Genomic DNA, 15,210 nt, shown 5'->3' on the forward strand with positions numbered 1-15,210 from the left:
GCTGTTGTCGCAGCGGTTGCATGTCGCCGGATGCTTCCGCGTGTTGTTCCAACTGCACCTTGGCTCGATGCACGCTAAATCGCTAAATGTTGCTCCCATGGGCGTCTTTTGTGCTGCCATTGTCTTGCCTGCTGAGCTCTGCTCTTCCACTCGACTTCGGTTTTGGCTTATTGTTGTGCAGTTTTTTCTTTTGTTTTTCTTCTTCTTTTTTGCAGTTGCCGCATGATTTATGCTAACGGTGTTTTAGTTTAAGCAGCAGCATCTGCAACATCATGTTTGCCTAACTGTAGTTTTCGTGTGCCACTCATTGAACCTGCATTCCATTTAAGAGCGAGCTTATGGAACACTAAAAATACATATATATACTTGTATATATATGTACATAAAAAAGAAAAGGAGAGAAACTCATTTCATAATTTCTATGCCCCTTACAGAGGATGCCGAAGCAGCTTTAAACGATCCCGAAGCGGCAGCTGCTGGAGCGGATGGCACGTCCACAGCGAAGCCGGTCATTGAGCCAAGCGTGCGCGTAAAATGCCTATCCGGTTCAATGCTGATCACAATCAAAGATGCGCCAGTGAATCATGAGACTGGCCTATTTAGTGGCATGATCTATCCGAAAGGCTTATCGAAGAACTCCACATGCCTCAGCGAGTACAGGTGAGTGCGGCCATGACTGCGTAGATAATAACTCCGATAAAACTGTAACCGTTATGGCTATGGACTCAACAAACCGATAATCAACTGGCTTTCTTCTGATTGCAGAGATCATGTGGGTGCATTGCGCTACAAGTTGCCACTTCGTAGCTGCAACACGATGCCCAAGGAAACGGTAAGTCATGCTTGTCTAACATTTTGTTTTTATTCAATTGAACAACTCGCCAATTAATAATTCATTTGACGAGTGAGTACTGAAATATTCGACCACATGTCGTATACTTGTTCTGCCTTTTGCATATGCAAATTTTTTGAATCAATAGCTACATATACTTATACTCGAATGTGGCTGCTCGCTAGTTGTTGAACAGCTAATAAGGTAAAATAGCATCAAACTAATCGTTAAGCGATTGGTTACAAGGTAAAAATCATAAACAATGTTCATTAGTGGACTGCTAAGGTTGGCGCATCACTCAAATGATCGCCATGTGGCGGAATCGTTCAAACATGACTCTGATTGCACGCACTTAATGCAAGCCCAGCAAGTACTATAAGTATGTACTACGAATGACGCAATGATGACCTTAATTTATATCTGAATTATTAGAAAATTATAACGGATCATTGGTTTGGAGTGGTTTTATTTCATTGATGAGAAGTTACATCATCAATAATAGTTATTGGATAGTTTAAAGCAAAGTTTTGGCTTCTTCATTGCTTAAACTAAGTCCCAATTTCCTTAAGCTGGTGCTTTTAAGCTGCGTTCTTTTTCAAGAATTAAATTGGGAAAATTCCAAAAAATAAAATAAAGTCGTCCTTTCTCGGACCTAGGAGAATCTGGATACCAACTTTATTTATTCTAGCTATTATAGTTTCTGAGATCCTTGCGTTCATTCAGACAGACGGACGGCCGGACAGACGGACGGACATGTCTAGATCGATTTCTCTCGTCATTACATTTTTCATTCAATTTTTGGGCCAAAGACAAAGCGCAGATATTGCACACTTTTTCCCAGTGGATATTGTAATTGTTAAATTAAAATGCAAAGTTCTCTCTGGCATGGGAAGTTGCAAGAATATTATCACAAATGTGTACAACTTTTTTTTTTTGATAACACAATTACTTCAGCAAAATAACGACAGGAATTTGAATTTAAATAACAATTTTACGTACCACTGTTAGTAAACATTTTTATTTCCGAAACTATAGTTTTGCGAAAAGACTGATATTAAATAATATGCTCAAAGAAACTATGTTCTAGTACACAAAGCTTCATGTTTCTATTGACCCTTCTCAAGGAACAATTAATCGTGCTGTCGCCCATGCTCTTTGTATTGTATGACCAAAAACAAAAACAAGTATGCCATAAAAAACCAACACCTACTTACGAGTAGATATATACGTTTTTCTAATATGCACCGATCGCATGACCTGCTTTATTCGTTCATTCATCGGCAATTTATCGCCGATTCGCATCGCAACCATCTCAGTACATACTCGTATGTATTTTGAAATCTCAATTAGCACCTATTAAGCTAAATGCGGCGGCGTTGTTGGTGTTGCATCGACTTTTTATAGCCTTATATCAAACGATTGTGTATTGCGCTTTCTGACTTGTGATATATTTAATGTAATCTCCAGGTTTTTATGGCCAGTGGCGGCATTTTACGGCATGCTGCAGTAGTTAGACAGCATTTTGTAATTTTATTGCCTTTCGCTCGATTCCTTGCCTGGCTGGCTGGATTGACACAATTTTCGAAATTGTAAATGCTAATTGCTGTTATGGCACATAGTCTCCATGGGCAATACGTATGTTAAGAGATTCAATAGCATTCCAACTCACGCAGCGCTCTGTTCTGAGTGGTTAGCAATGTGTGCCCAAGTTCGTTGCTTAAGTCTTTTGTTTGTAGTACACACTTGCTTTGTCCTTCGTCGCTCCAACGTCGTGCTATTGACATAAGTAATTGACGTTGAGCGTTAAGTAAACACAAATCTTAGCTGCTATGTGCCGAGGGCTAATAATGAAAAATCAATAAAGTCAGCGCAGTTCACTGAAGGTTTTAGAGTTTGCTATTAAACGAAATGCTTACGGTGACAGCACTGGACAACTCTTTGACCTCAGCGTGACTCGACGACATCCTGTGAAGCTGGATTACGTCATTAAAAGATGAGCTAACTCAATACTCACAACTTCAGCGCACAAAATGAAAAAACAAAACAACAACAATTTGCGTGTCAGCTTGAACACTGAATCGTTTACTTGGGCCTTGCCATGTTGCGACTGAGCGCATGACAAAAGTAATTAAATAAACTATAAATACATAGTCTGTGGCTATCGTGTATGACATTAGTCGTCACTCATACTTGAGACGTAAGCATGAAGAGGGTGAAAAACATTTAAACACAGATGATGTGCAAAAAGTGTGAGAGAATTAAATAAATTAAATGATTTATGTTGTACTGCTCATTCAGAATGGCTGCTGTTCATGGTCAGCTTAAGTTCAAAGTCGCCACTTTGCCCTTACAATTCAGTTATTTTTAGGTACACATATACAAGTAGTATATATGTGGGTATGTAGATACGCTGCTGTCGAGCATGCCAGCAAGTTCATTGCTTCAGGCAACTCGTGGCGTACCTGCACGGCATTTTAAATCAATTTTCAACACATTATAAGGTCACTCCAATATTGAAATGAATTTGTTCTCTGACGCAGGCACGTCAGTCTGAAGAAGAGCAGAAGTAGCCGTAAAAATTAAAACTGAAAAGCTGTCACAGAAACTGGACTGGGGCCTGGGCCTGGGACTGTGACTGGACTGGAGGCGTTTTGAAATGGCGGGCATTAAAATGCGTTCGTTGGCCGCTTTGTCGCCTCCGACTGACCGTGAAAATGCCAAAAGTGTATGGATATGTAAGCGAGCTGTTATTGTTATTGATATTCCAATTTGTTGTTGCTGCTGCCTGATGCTGTGAAGGTCAGTTGTGCCATAAAAGCTTCGCCCACGCACCTGTGCATCGCATTCTGTGTATTGACCACCAACCAGTAACTAAATGACAATCGTGCCTACTGTGGCGAGCTGATGACGAAGGCGGCCAGCTGCAACTTCATTTTGTTGTCAGTTGTAAATTCCACTATCTGTAGCTCATTAGAATAACAAATAAAAGTATACATTTCTTTTTATACCCTGTACCCGTAGGGTAAAAAGGGTATATTAGGTTTGTGCAAAGTATGTAACATACAGAAGGAAGCATCTCCGACCCCATAAAGTATATATATTCTGAATCAGCATGACGAGAGAAATCGATCTAGACATGTCCGTCCGTCCGTCCGTCTGTCCGTCTGTCCGTCCGTCTGGATGAACGCGAGGATCTCAGAAACTATAAAAGCTAGAATAACCAAAGTTGGCATCCAGATTCTCCTAGGTCCGAGAAAGGACGAGTTTATTTTTTTTTTTGGAATTTTCCCCCCCCTTCCCCCGCTACAGAATTTCGTCAATAGCGTCCACATTTCAAATGCTACCTAAACCAAACTTTGCACACATAATTTCTATATAATTGTCTACTGTTGTTCAATTTATTCAATTTCAATTTATTCAATTTTATTCAATTCGGTCAATTCTAAGAAGTTATTAGCCAAACAAATTCTCGCCAGTACAACCCCCCCAAACTGCAGCAACAAGTTCGCTCTTCTTCTTCCTCTTTTTGCTGCTTTGGGCGCATATAACTCAGTGGCGGAAGTTTACCTGGGTACAGGGTATTACACTGTCGGGCTTGCTCGACTGTAGCGTTCTCTCTTGTTTCACTTGAAAGTTGCCGCTGATCGTTGAAAGAACTGGAAGCAGACTATAGATAGTATACATATATATATAGAGTTAGCAGCCAGCGGGAAGTGTTGGCTTGCCAGTCAGCTCTCTGATATGACGACATGACACGTAGCACTAAGAGGGGGACCAGAACTTCTGCTTTTGCTTTTGGCTATAGAAAAGTGTCATAATGACATAATAGCTGCTTTTACAGTTATGTGCTTGAAATCCGAAATGTCATTTTATTATGCTTTTTATTAGCCCATTGTCTTGTTGAAGCGCACAGCTGATGCTGGGAAGCAAATAACTGTCGACAGTTCTTAGCGACATTCTCTTGCCTCGTTGCTTGGCCAACATTGAAGATTATCATCTTTCACCGCACGATTTAAACAAAACCAGACAATTTCAGTGTGCTTAAGAAAAAGTTAGACAGACAGGTAGACAGCCAGCCAGCTAGCTAGCTAGCTACGAGTAGATAATAAATCGCATTTAAACACAATGAGCGCTCGTTCTAACGTCAATTAATGCAACAGCAAACATAAAAAAAATAGGAAATAACAGAAAAAATACTAGCGACGACAGTCCAGCCATGGCTGTAGGGCTAGGGGCCACTTAAATGAAGAACTTCCGTGTCCAAATCTTGAGTTCAGACCCAATTACAAGACTTCCGAACGCGCGAAGCGACTCACACCGACGCTGCGGCAAAGCACGCAAGCAAGCAATTGAGTTTACTCGATTTGTTGTTGTTGTTGTTGTTGTAGCTACTACAACGAAATTAGCACAAACGCCAATGTGTACCGTTACATGTAGGCAACAGCGAGAGAGCGCGAAAGGCAGTGCGGGAGAGAGAGTGCTGTAAAGAGCATATGTATAAGATAATTATATGCGAAAGGTGTGTAAAGATAATCAAAGAGTCAATACAACACTGAAATGCAGAGATAGTAAGGGACCACCATGAAAGGCCACTGCGTCTACAGGCAGTAGTGGCAATGTTTCCAGCTGTTGAGCATTATCGCACACCACAGGGTGTCCCGACTAAATAAATTGACGGCAATAGCGAAATGATGCAAGCGAATTGCCGCAGCGGAAATACGCCTTGCTAAGCCTTCTATGTATGTATATCTCTGACTGTATTTATGTATGTATGTGCTGGAGTCTACCATAAAATTTCATTACGCAAACATTGCTAATTTGTCTGGAGATAAGACAGAACGCTTCTTTGTGCCGGCATCGGCACCGTTACACATCGTTGCGCAGCGAAATTTTGAAAGCTTTAAATTCGTACGCGGCACACTGGGAAGTCATTTTAGGAAAACAGACGATAAATGTAGATACCATATTTTTTATAGTGCAGTGGCAAATATTTTATAAGCAGAACGAGTCGCAAACACAACTGAGCAATCAGAAAATTCTGAATATGACAATTTTGTCATATATTTTTATTTTTTATATTTTTAGTTTGTTCCTTCATAATTTTGTTCACAGAACTGTGAAAAAATTATTACATACATATAATAAAATATAATAATTTCTAAAGGGCTTTTTGTGGTAGTGGTTAGATATGTACAAGGAGCAGACGCGCGTTTTAAATTATGTTTTTCATTATTAAGAAATAATACAAATTTATAATTTTTTCCTTTTGGAAAATTGGCATGAACAATCGTTATTATTTTTCGTATGATACAACCTCTTGTCATGTTTTTAATTAATTAATTATATCTGTTTTTAAAAAATCATTTAGCATTTTTTAAAATAAAACTCCACATTTAACCCATTTTAGTTTTGTTAAACTTTAATGTTATGACGAGCCCAGTGTGCACAAGTCCATTGGCACAGGCTTTATTATTGTACTTAGGTACGAAGCATCATTCTATGACAACATCAGGAAGTGCTAAAGACGCCCTGCTCAGACGTTGAGATGCGCACATCAAATTTCTCGCTGGCGGAGCAGCAATTTTCAGTTGCAACGAAGCGTGAATGCGAATCTGAATGCATAATGAGTGTCTGCTGCTATGGCTTCTTGGCTCTAGCACTTGTCTGTTTAAAAACGCTTAATTTCATAGCTAAAAGTATATGTGTTCCCGCTAGCAAGTTTGTTGCCTAAGTCTTTTGTTAGGCAGCCGCGCATAATTTGCACGCTAATGTGAAGCTTAATTATACGAATATGACTCGGCCACAACCACAACAAGACTAATGAAATGGCTTTTCTCACTCACTACCCTCTTCTGCTCTTCCTTATAGGATGATGGCGGCATTGAGTTCTTCAACACAATTGTTCTGCAACCACATTTAAAACTCATCACCGATCTGGGCCGTGGCTATCATGTCCGCTGTGCCTACAAGAGCCGCGATGCGGCCATCAAGCCCAAGAAGTATTTGCGCAAACACGCACAAAAACCGCAAGCATTCCGTAGCGTCAATGGGGAGTCTAACGATCGACGTGACTACGGCCGATCGCTGGACAGACAACGCGACGATGAATTAGATGAGGAGGATGTGTACGATGAGCGCGATGTGGCGCAGGATGATAGCAACGATATGACCACTAATGAGATTCCCATGCCCGGCTGCCACATGAAGATCTACAATGAGGAACACAAGATCGCAGATGATGTGAAAATCGGCGATCCCCTAACCATTGTCATCAGCATAGACGAACAGAAGTTATTCGGACTGCATGTGACCGATTGCATAGTGCGTGATGGTCTCGGCTGGGGAGAACAACGTTTGGTGGGAGAGGACGGGTGAGTTGCCGCACTCCTTAAATGGTAAACATTCCTAAAACTGGTTTCTTTTCGCATGCAGCTGTCCCATGGACAACGAGATCATGGGCCAATTCAACTACACTGAGGATCGCCTGGCGGCCAATGTCACCTTCCCTGCACACAAGTTCCCCTACACCACGTCAGTGTACTATCAATGCAATGTGCGCTTGTGCGCCCTACAGGATCCTACATGTCAGGAGGCACCCGTGTGCAGTGGTAAGCGACCCAAGCGACAGACATTGACTGATGGCAAGGAAGAGGATGGCTTGCCCGCAACCATTGAAGTGTTCTCCGGCTTGTATGTTAACGAGAACGAGAACGCCAACGATAGGGATGAGGATGCGGTCTTCAAAGAGAAGGTATGCCTTAATTTCTAATTACAATTTCCTTTCAGAAAAGTAAGTAGCTGAGATAAGGATTAATTTGTATGTAGTTTTCGCAATTACCCAGAATTTGATGGTGTACTATTTATATATAAAGGGATTCATCGTTATGCTGAATATAAGATGTTCCTCAAATTCTCTTCTCAGTTATCCGTTGATGTCAGCTAAAAATAACTCCACTTTTCAGACTAATTTATTATAAAAATTAAAACCTAATTTTAAAAAACGTTAAGTACAATTCATGCTATTGAGGAATGTACGCCCTAGTATAGAAGTTCTATCAAACATTTTCATTTATATGTTATTAGAATTTCTATATTTGAATTATTAAATAATATTGGCTTCGCTCTTTTAGCGTCAACTTCAAGGTAAATTAACAGACCTTAGTATAAAAGTACATATAGTACTTGAATTTTACTTAATTTATCAGCCAACTGATTTGGATATGCAATAGATTAATATATGTTTTAACATACTACAAAAAAGAAACAGAAAACATTTCTATAGTATGTACTTCACATATATTTTTGGTACTTAAGCAGCTATATTTTGAATATAGAAAATAGACTCATGTTACTTCTTTTTGTCAGACGTACTTGTATGTAGGTGGTTAATTTTTAATCTATGCTATTTACATAAGGATATTGATGCGAATCTTTGTTGTTGTCCATCTATTTATCTATTACGATTAATATATGTAAAATGTGAATACAATATTACAAAAAAGAAATGGAAAAACATTTCTATAGTACGTACATTCACATATATTTTTATATGAACTTTTGAATATAGAAAATAGACTCATGGTATTTCTTTTTGTCAGACGTATGTAGGTGGTTAAATTTTATTTTATCTATTTTACGTTTGTATATTTACTTTTTTTTCTTATTTGCAGACTCTGGATGATGCTTTGTGCGTATCGCAGCGCACCTTTGCCATAGCCATCGCCATTGCCGGCCTTATATTGATGCTGGCCGTTGTTGCCGCCGTGCTCTGCATAATGGCACGTCGCAGCACGAAGACGGCATCCAACTCTGGCAGCTCGATTTACAGTGGGCCCTATACGAACACCGCCTTCTCGCACAGCAGCTAAGTGCGCGCACACACACACACACACACATAAGGCGTGGAGAGTGTGAAAATTCAAAATTTGATCATTTCCAAAATTGAACAATTGAACACTCAAAGTGTTTAAAATCCATTTAGTTTCGTAGAGTCTTGATGTGCGATCCGATCTTTCGTGCAGCCGGTGCCGCTGCGGTAGTCAAAGCCGTCGAAGTGTTTAGTGTCTGTAGCTTGTAAGGTCACAAGAGCAGTTGGGCCCAACTGCCTAGACTTAGTGTTACGCGTAGTTTTTAATTTGCAAACCTCGTGCAGATATTACCAGGCAATGGAGCCGCTCGTTCTATTGCCCGCTAATGTCGCAGAGTTGTGGGGCACGCGACTCTGTTGGCCACAAACGGTGTTGGACTCACACACTTTTATCAAAACACTCTGTAGCAGTGCAGTCATTTGCATAATTTACTCTATTTACAATTAGTTTAAAAAAAAACACACACACACACACACACAATCGAACTAACAACGAATGCAGCCGACGCTCAGGTGATATTTGTATCTTATCTAAAGCTAAAGCAAACTATAATTTATTAACCTAATGGGCACTTTACTACCAAAGTTCCAAAACACACACACACACACCCCCTCACACACACACACACTTTGTTCTTAGTTGAATCTCTTGTGCGATTTCTAGTAATCTTGTCATTTGTTTAACTTACTCGTAAACTATTGCACTATAATTATTTGCATTAATGTGTATGCGAAATACTCGCATTACGCATACGCCACGTACGGGCAGCCCTTCTCAGAGCGATGCCGTCCCACTATAATACATACAATACTATAAATAATGAATATAGATGCCTATCATACATATGTAAATGAATAAATGAATAAACAATGCCAGCTGGCATTTTTTGAACTTGTAACAATTCTGAAAATAGTTAGATTAGAGCCTTGCACAACTTCATTTGAGCATTTCGGCCAGATAAAGCTTATCTGAAGCTGTGCAATGCAAATTATTTGAAAATCAAAAACCAGATGTGCGAGAGGACCTATTTTTTAAAGCAATTTTAGTTAAACATGTAATCTAATCTTAATCAACGAACAATAAATTTAAATTGACAATATAAAAATATACCCAAGTCGATGTTTAACTTGTCATGCATTTTGAGAAGCGTAATTTATTCTGTCAGCAGCGGCATTTAAACGGTCAGTCTCGCTTCGGAGTTGCCAGTGAACGATGATCTTGCCCATGTTGCTCATTTGTGTTGCATGGATACCACTGCCTGTTATTTGCTTGATGGAGTGCCATCCGCGAAACTCTTCCCACCTCCAGTTTCATTTGGTGCGCGAATGTCAACGAGCTGCCCATCATATATTGGCTCTCGAGAATACCCCCACGTTCGCGGACTGTGCAGAATTGGCTCGAGAGTGGCGTGGCCTGGCCTTGAACTACTCCCCAGGTGGTAAGAGGCGCAGCAGAAATCGTTACGCCCAGCAATTCAACGAGAGTACAGGTAAATGCTAAATGAGCATTTAACAAAAGTTCGTAATCACTGAACAGCAGCTAAGTTACATATTTTTGAAAGTATTCCTTTTAAAAATATTCTACTGCAAAAGTAGACAAAATTTGTCACAATTTAGTGAATCTTATTCGAGCCAACGGTCTACATAAAAAAATATCAATGCCTACAATCAACTCCCAATGATTATCGACCCTTGCTTCAGTTTAGTCTCGCTTTTTAATGGAATTTTCTGATTAAAATTTCAATATTAACAGATGGCTTTATTCCATCATGAAATGAATCCGTAAATTGGCTTTCCTTATCAATTATGTAATTACGCCCAAATAAAGAACGGCAGCCTGTTGGTTAGGAAAGAATATATGTACTATACATACATTTAGTCTATTTTATATGCATATGTATGTTGGATACTTAATCTTTGACTAATGGAGGACCATAAGTTCCTTTAAAGTCCTGACTTTATATTTATGATATTTAATGAATCATATTATAGAGTGAATCAAATGTAGAAAAAGAGAAACAGAAACTGTCAAATTGATTGCGAGATTTGACTTCCTCAAGCCATTCTGGGTTTTAAATTTAAAGAGCTCTATCTTAAAGTCGACATAGGTTTATGTTTTTTCATTAAAATGGTTCCTTTACAGAATCCGTTTTTAAATACCAGCGCAGTCAACTGAGCGTTTTTGAGCAGCCGGCCGAGTTCTTTAACTGTCATGTCCTGCAGTGTCCACAGAACGCCAGCTTTTCGGCAATGATCAACGATAGCCGTTTTGATTATTACAGCTTATATGGCAGGCCTGTAGGTGGGTTTGCATTTTTTTAAATCTACAGTTTACAGAATAACCGTCCTATCGTAGCATTGCAAAACTACAGCTGTGTGCCAGAAGTTGGCCTTTTTTTGCTCTACACAGAGCCGACCAAATACACCAATGCATCCTTGGCGTGCAGCAACTCCAGCGAGTTTATCGGCAGTTTAGCCCACGTTGCATCCGAGAGGCGTACAGATGCATTATCACGATTTATTTTTGATTATAATAAAAGACGAAGTACTCTTGAGCCTACACCAGGCATTTTTCTGGCTTATGTCGGCCTGCAGTACAATAGGACAACAGCGCTTAATATTCACGACTTTCGCAATGCGCAAAACGAAAGTCTTAGCTGCTTCCTCTACCGAGCCTGGGATGTGGGCCATCCACGACGTGGGTGAGTCCTGTTGTCAGATTCCATAAAATATGAAAATATCCAATATTCTGTTACGCAGAACCCTTCAGAGCAATGCAAGTTGCGTAGCCTTGACGCCTCACAGAACTTGGCAAACAGTAAGTTGTGTACATAAGCTGCCCTATATATGCGAAATCTTCACGACACCAACTTCAAGTGCCACTGGACAGCTGGATGTTGGCCCAAATGCAGTGGCCGAATGCCAGAATAATTGATTTTCCTCTAATGAGGTTAGGTGCAACACTAGTATTCGCAGCCGTTTTATTCACTTTAGCGATTTCGAAAACACAAAACTCAAAACATATATTGTAATATTTAAGCTGTCGCGCTCTCGCCAATGCTGTCCCAATCGTGTTGATTGAAAGTTAAAATAAAAAGAGAATAAAGTGTACACTAAGGCTTCGGAAGAGACGATAGCTTAGTGGTACTTGTAGTTCCTGTGGTGTTTCAACTTGCCGTAGTTGATCAAGTAGAAGAAAGTCATGCTGGCCACGGTCAGCTGGAAAAAGGGAGCGATTCCGGCACGTTTGGGGAACACGTACTTGTGCTGCCAACGCCACCAGGCACGGCTCACAGCACCAGCAAGAGCATTGGGAGTCTTGTTGCGGCGTCCCAGCCAGGCGCCTATCTCGCCGAGCTTGACTTGACCGAATGGGACATCAGCTGTAAATAGCCGCAATTATGTAAATGTCAGACATGTGATAATTTTAACTATTAAAACTTAAAACCGAAAACGTAAACCGCCTGCGGCAAAAAAAGTACGGAAAATTACGTAATTTTGCAAATTATGCTTACCTTTGCCATAGAAACGAGCTGGATCGTATGGCCCGTGCACCTTTGGGTTGTAATCAGCTGGATAATCACCGAAACCCATTTTGCTGCAACGTGCAAGTTATTTATAAATATATATAGTTTAGATTTCTAATTGTCAAAACGATGAACAAATCGTGCTTGCTACTTACCCAGAATTTTTTCGACTCTGCTTCTTTATCAATGTTCAGTGTGACCATTTTGTGTACGGTTTTTTTTAAATACCAAGCAGTAACAGTGTTGTACAATGCGCAATGTGGGAGCTGTTCTTAATGTGTCTGGCAACACGGCAATAGAAGTATATACAGAAATCAAATAAGAATTTTGTCCATTTTGTAAATTTCTGTTAAAAAGCTTAAGAAATAGCTGAAATTGAAAATATTGCTTCACATAAAATGAAGCTGGAGGAACTGTTGACAAAAGGATCATCATCGCCACATGAGGACGACGACGACGACGATGAAAAGGTCGAGGTGAACACAAAAACTACAAACGCGGGGGTGGGAAATTCTGAAGATGCTCCGGATGCTGAAAAAGAAAGCGCATCAGGAAAGAAAAAGGGCACACGCAAGAAGCGCTCCCTTAATTGGGAGGAGGCTGAACGTGTAAGTGGTGATTAAAACTCAGCGGGCTGGAACATAAATGTTTTAATTAACTATAATCGCACTACAGGGACTACTTTTGGAGGTAATCAAGTCGAAGGTGGCGTTTGTAGAAAACAGAAGCGTCGATGCGAAAAGCATAAAGGCAAAGCGTCTGGCCTGGTCCCAAATCACTAAACAGTAAGTGAGAAGTGCTAGTGTACACAAAAGTGCAATTAATAGCTATTATTATTAATTTCTTCGCTAGGTTTAATGCGCTAAACTTCCGACATCGCATGCTTGAGCAAATTCAAGTACAATGGCGCAGCATGAAGAATTCGGCAAAACGCGAGCATCAGCAAAAGCACCCAAAGTCCGATGCACTGGAAGGCATGCGTATGATCGAATTTATGGAGGAGCTGCAAAAGGATCCGGTAACCTCACGCAGTCAAACACGGAGCAACACCAATGTGAACACAAATGGCGGAGGCGCCAGCTCCCTGAAGAAAGAAGTGCTCGAAATGGACGAAGATGAGGACATGCCACTGGCAGCCTTGCCCAACTCCACCAATGCGAGTGAGGACACGCTGCAGACGTCCACCATAGCCATACCATCGCCGCCCCCATCAACCGCTGGCGGAGATGGAGATTCGCAGCAGGAAAGTGCACAACAGCCGGCGCCCGCACGACGCAAACGTGCTAAGCCCACAACAAGCAGCAAGAATGTAGCATCAGAGTCCACAGAGAACGGCAAAAATGCGCCAGTTCGCAAACGACGCCAGCGTAATGTAAGTTATCTTTTCAAATATAAATAAAAACGTTTGCTAACATTTGGGTATTACTCTTTTCAGCACTCCCAGGCGCATTCTATACTATCCGACGATTTTAACAACGACGCGCCCGCGAATTTGAATGTAAATGCTGCCGGAACCAACCCAATGCAGCAGTTTTCGCTAGCCGCAGCCAACGTACAAGCTGGCGCCAGCCACGATACAATAGAAATGGAGCAAAAATTCAAGCAAGAGCTTTTCAAACTGCTGAAACAAGCACGCTTGGCAGAAATCGACTATGCCCGACGCGAGCACGAGCAGAAGCTGCGCTTCGATCAAATGGAGCAGGAACTCAAGATGAGCTACTATCGGCAAGAGCAAGACCTCAAGCTACGAAATATGCGGGAGGAGCACGATATGCGGCTGCGTCAACAGCGGCGCGAGCACGAGGCACGTTTAAGTGTCTACAATCAAAGCAGTGCGTTGAATGGCGAAGGGGTTGGCGGTAACGGGGGTGGTGGTGGTGGTGGCAGCAGTAACAGCAATGTACCACAAGAGTCTGTGGAGCAGACAAATCCCGTGGTACGCTGCAATGCAAAAACAGATTACAATAATGTGGATAACACCGCAGCTCAAGCATCGACTAGCACGGAAGCAGCTCTCTCGCTCAGCACGAATGCCCTGACCTATAATTAATGCCGATGGACTAAGAGACGCGTTGCATGAATAACAATACGAATTGCCAGCATTTAGTTTGTAAGAGCATTTAGTGGAAAACGTAACCTAACGTAACGTAACGAAAAATACTTTGCAAATTTAGCTTGAAATGCGTTTAGCAAAATGTAGCCGACTCTCAGACTAACCAAGCTGTATGTGTAACTAAGATGAATACTCATGTTGCCACGCAGGCCGCGGTCTGCGACCTGCCACGACAATGGACTGTTATTTTGCGCATGTCGCCACATATTGCATTTTCAATATTAGTATTATTATTATTTGTTTCCCCGAATAAGTATTATACAGTAAACTTGATTGCGGTTGTGTTGTCAACAAAAACGAAACAAAAACTTGAACGGAATACTCAAAAAGCTAGCAAGCCACAAACTACAAAAGTTCCCCATAATCGTAAATACTATATACACATACATATTTGTATTCATAGACAGTATTCTTTTACATATACATACTATACGTTTTTACAATTTTTTTAACATGGCATCTTTAGGTTAGTTTATGTTCGAATTTGTGTTTGTTCGTCGTTAGTTATAACTACACATTTAATATGTATTTGTATGTATATCTAGTTGTATTTTAATGTATACAGACATCTTTGTATATGCATATAAGCATTAATATTTCTTGTATTCGTAAGTTAAGTTTTGTAACTGATACGTCGATTTGTAAGTGCATACATTTTTTGTTGTACTATAGCGCTGTAATATCCTGTCACTTTGCTTCGGCTTACTAAATGGCATAATTAAAATGAACGTAAAATTAAAGGAATAGAACAAGATATTCATTAAACTGAATTCATTCTTAAGTTACATATCCGGTACACTTTTATAATAACAACAGTAAGCGACAAACTGTTGCTTTATGCTTCCCAGATAAATTCGAAGTCAATATAAGG

At 40.5% G+C, this 15,210-nt stretch overlaps 4 protein-coding genes across 6 annotated transcripts in view; 3 read left to right on the forward strand and 1 right to left on the reverse strand.

Annotated features, from left to right (window-relative positions):
- LOC115631127 overlaps window positions 1–9,809 on the forward strand; it is a 29,557-nt gene extending 19,748 nt beyond the window's left edge. For all 3 annotated transcript variants that reach the window (XM_030527814.1, XM_030527797.1, XM_030527805.1), the window contains 5 exons: window positions 435–660; window positions 766–832; window positions 6,701–7,203; window positions 7,265–7,583; window positions 8,503–9,809. In XM_030527814.1, coding sequence (XP_030383674.1) covers window positions 435–660; window positions 766–832; window positions 6,701–7,203; window positions 7,265–7,583; window positions 8,503–8,700 — 1,313 coding nt within the window. In that variant the 3' untranslated portion in view covers window positions 8,701–9,809. The remainder of the gene's footprint in view (window positions 1–434; window positions 661–765; window positions 833–6,700; window positions 7,204–7,264; window positions 7,584–8,502) is intronic.
- A 103-nt stretch (window positions 9,810–9,912) lies between these two features.
- On the forward strand, window positions 9,913–11,634 carry LOC115626892. The gene is given in 4 exon segments (XM_030522433.1): window positions 9,913–10,183; window positions 10,843–11,001; window positions 11,056–11,413; window positions 11,472–11,634. Coding segments are annotated over 4 exon segments (951 nt in total).
- Window positions 11,631–12,297, reverse strand: LOC115632284 (putative ATP synthase subunit f, mitochondrial). Its single transcript, XM_030529378.1, has 2 exons — window positions 12,215–12,297; window positions 11,631–12,082 (listed from the first exon to the last, which is right to left on the reverse strand). The coding sequence occupies exons 1-2, from the start codon at window positions 12,291–12,293 to the stop codon at window positions 11,838–11,840; spliced, it is 324 nt and encodes a 107-aa protein (XP_030385238.1). The 5' UTR covers window positions 12,294–12,297; the 3' UTR covers window positions 11,631–11,837.
- A 239-nt stretch (window positions 12,298–12,536) lies between these two features.
- LOC115632167 lies at window positions 12,537–14,325 on the forward strand. Its single transcript, XM_030529198.1, has 4 exons — window positions 12,537–12,834; window positions 12,902–13,011; window positions 13,079–13,598; window positions 13,662–14,325. Exons 1-4 carry the CDS (start codon window positions 12,625–12,627, stop codon window positions 14,274–14,276), a joined length of 1,455 nt encoding a protein of 484 aa, XP_030385058.1. The 5' UTR covers window positions 12,537–12,624; the 3' UTR covers window positions 14,277–14,325.
- Window positions 14,326–15,210: the final 885 nt, after the last annotated feature.

Source organism: Scaptodrosophila lebanonensis, unplaced genomic scaffold (genome assembly GCF_003285725.1).
Source record: "Scaptodrosophila lebanonensis strain 11010-0011.00,11010-0021.00 unplaced genomic scaffold, SlebRS2 tig00000001-arrow-pilon, whole genome shotgun sequence".
NCBI classification, from domain to species: Eukaryota; Metazoa; Arthropoda; class Insecta; order Diptera; family Drosophilidae; genus Scaptodrosophila; species Scaptodrosophila lebanonensis.

Excerpts from the sequence above, each read along its gene's own strand:
- LOC115632284 (XM_030529378.1), bottom strand. The coding sequence starts at position 12,293 with ATGGGTTTCGGTGATTATCCAGCTGATTACAACCCAAAGGTGCACGGG. Across the intron at positions 12,083-12,214 it reads AGCTCGTTTCTATGGCAAAG|CTGATGTCCCATTCGGTCAA; the intron begins GTAAGCATAATT and ends GGCTATTTACAG.
- LOC115632167 (XM_030529198.1), top strand. The coding sequence starts at position 12,625 with ATGAAGCTGGAGGAACTGTTGACAAAAGGATCATCATCGCCACATGAG. Across the intron at positions 12,835-12,901 it reads ATTGGGAGGAGGCTGAACGT|GGACTACTTTTGGAGGTAAT; the intron begins GTAAGTGGTGAT and ends ATCGCACTACAG. Across the intron at positions 13,599-13,661 it reads GCAAACGACGCCAGCGTAAT|CACTCCCAGGCGCATTCTAT; the intron begins GTAAGTTATCTT and ends TACTCTTTTCAG.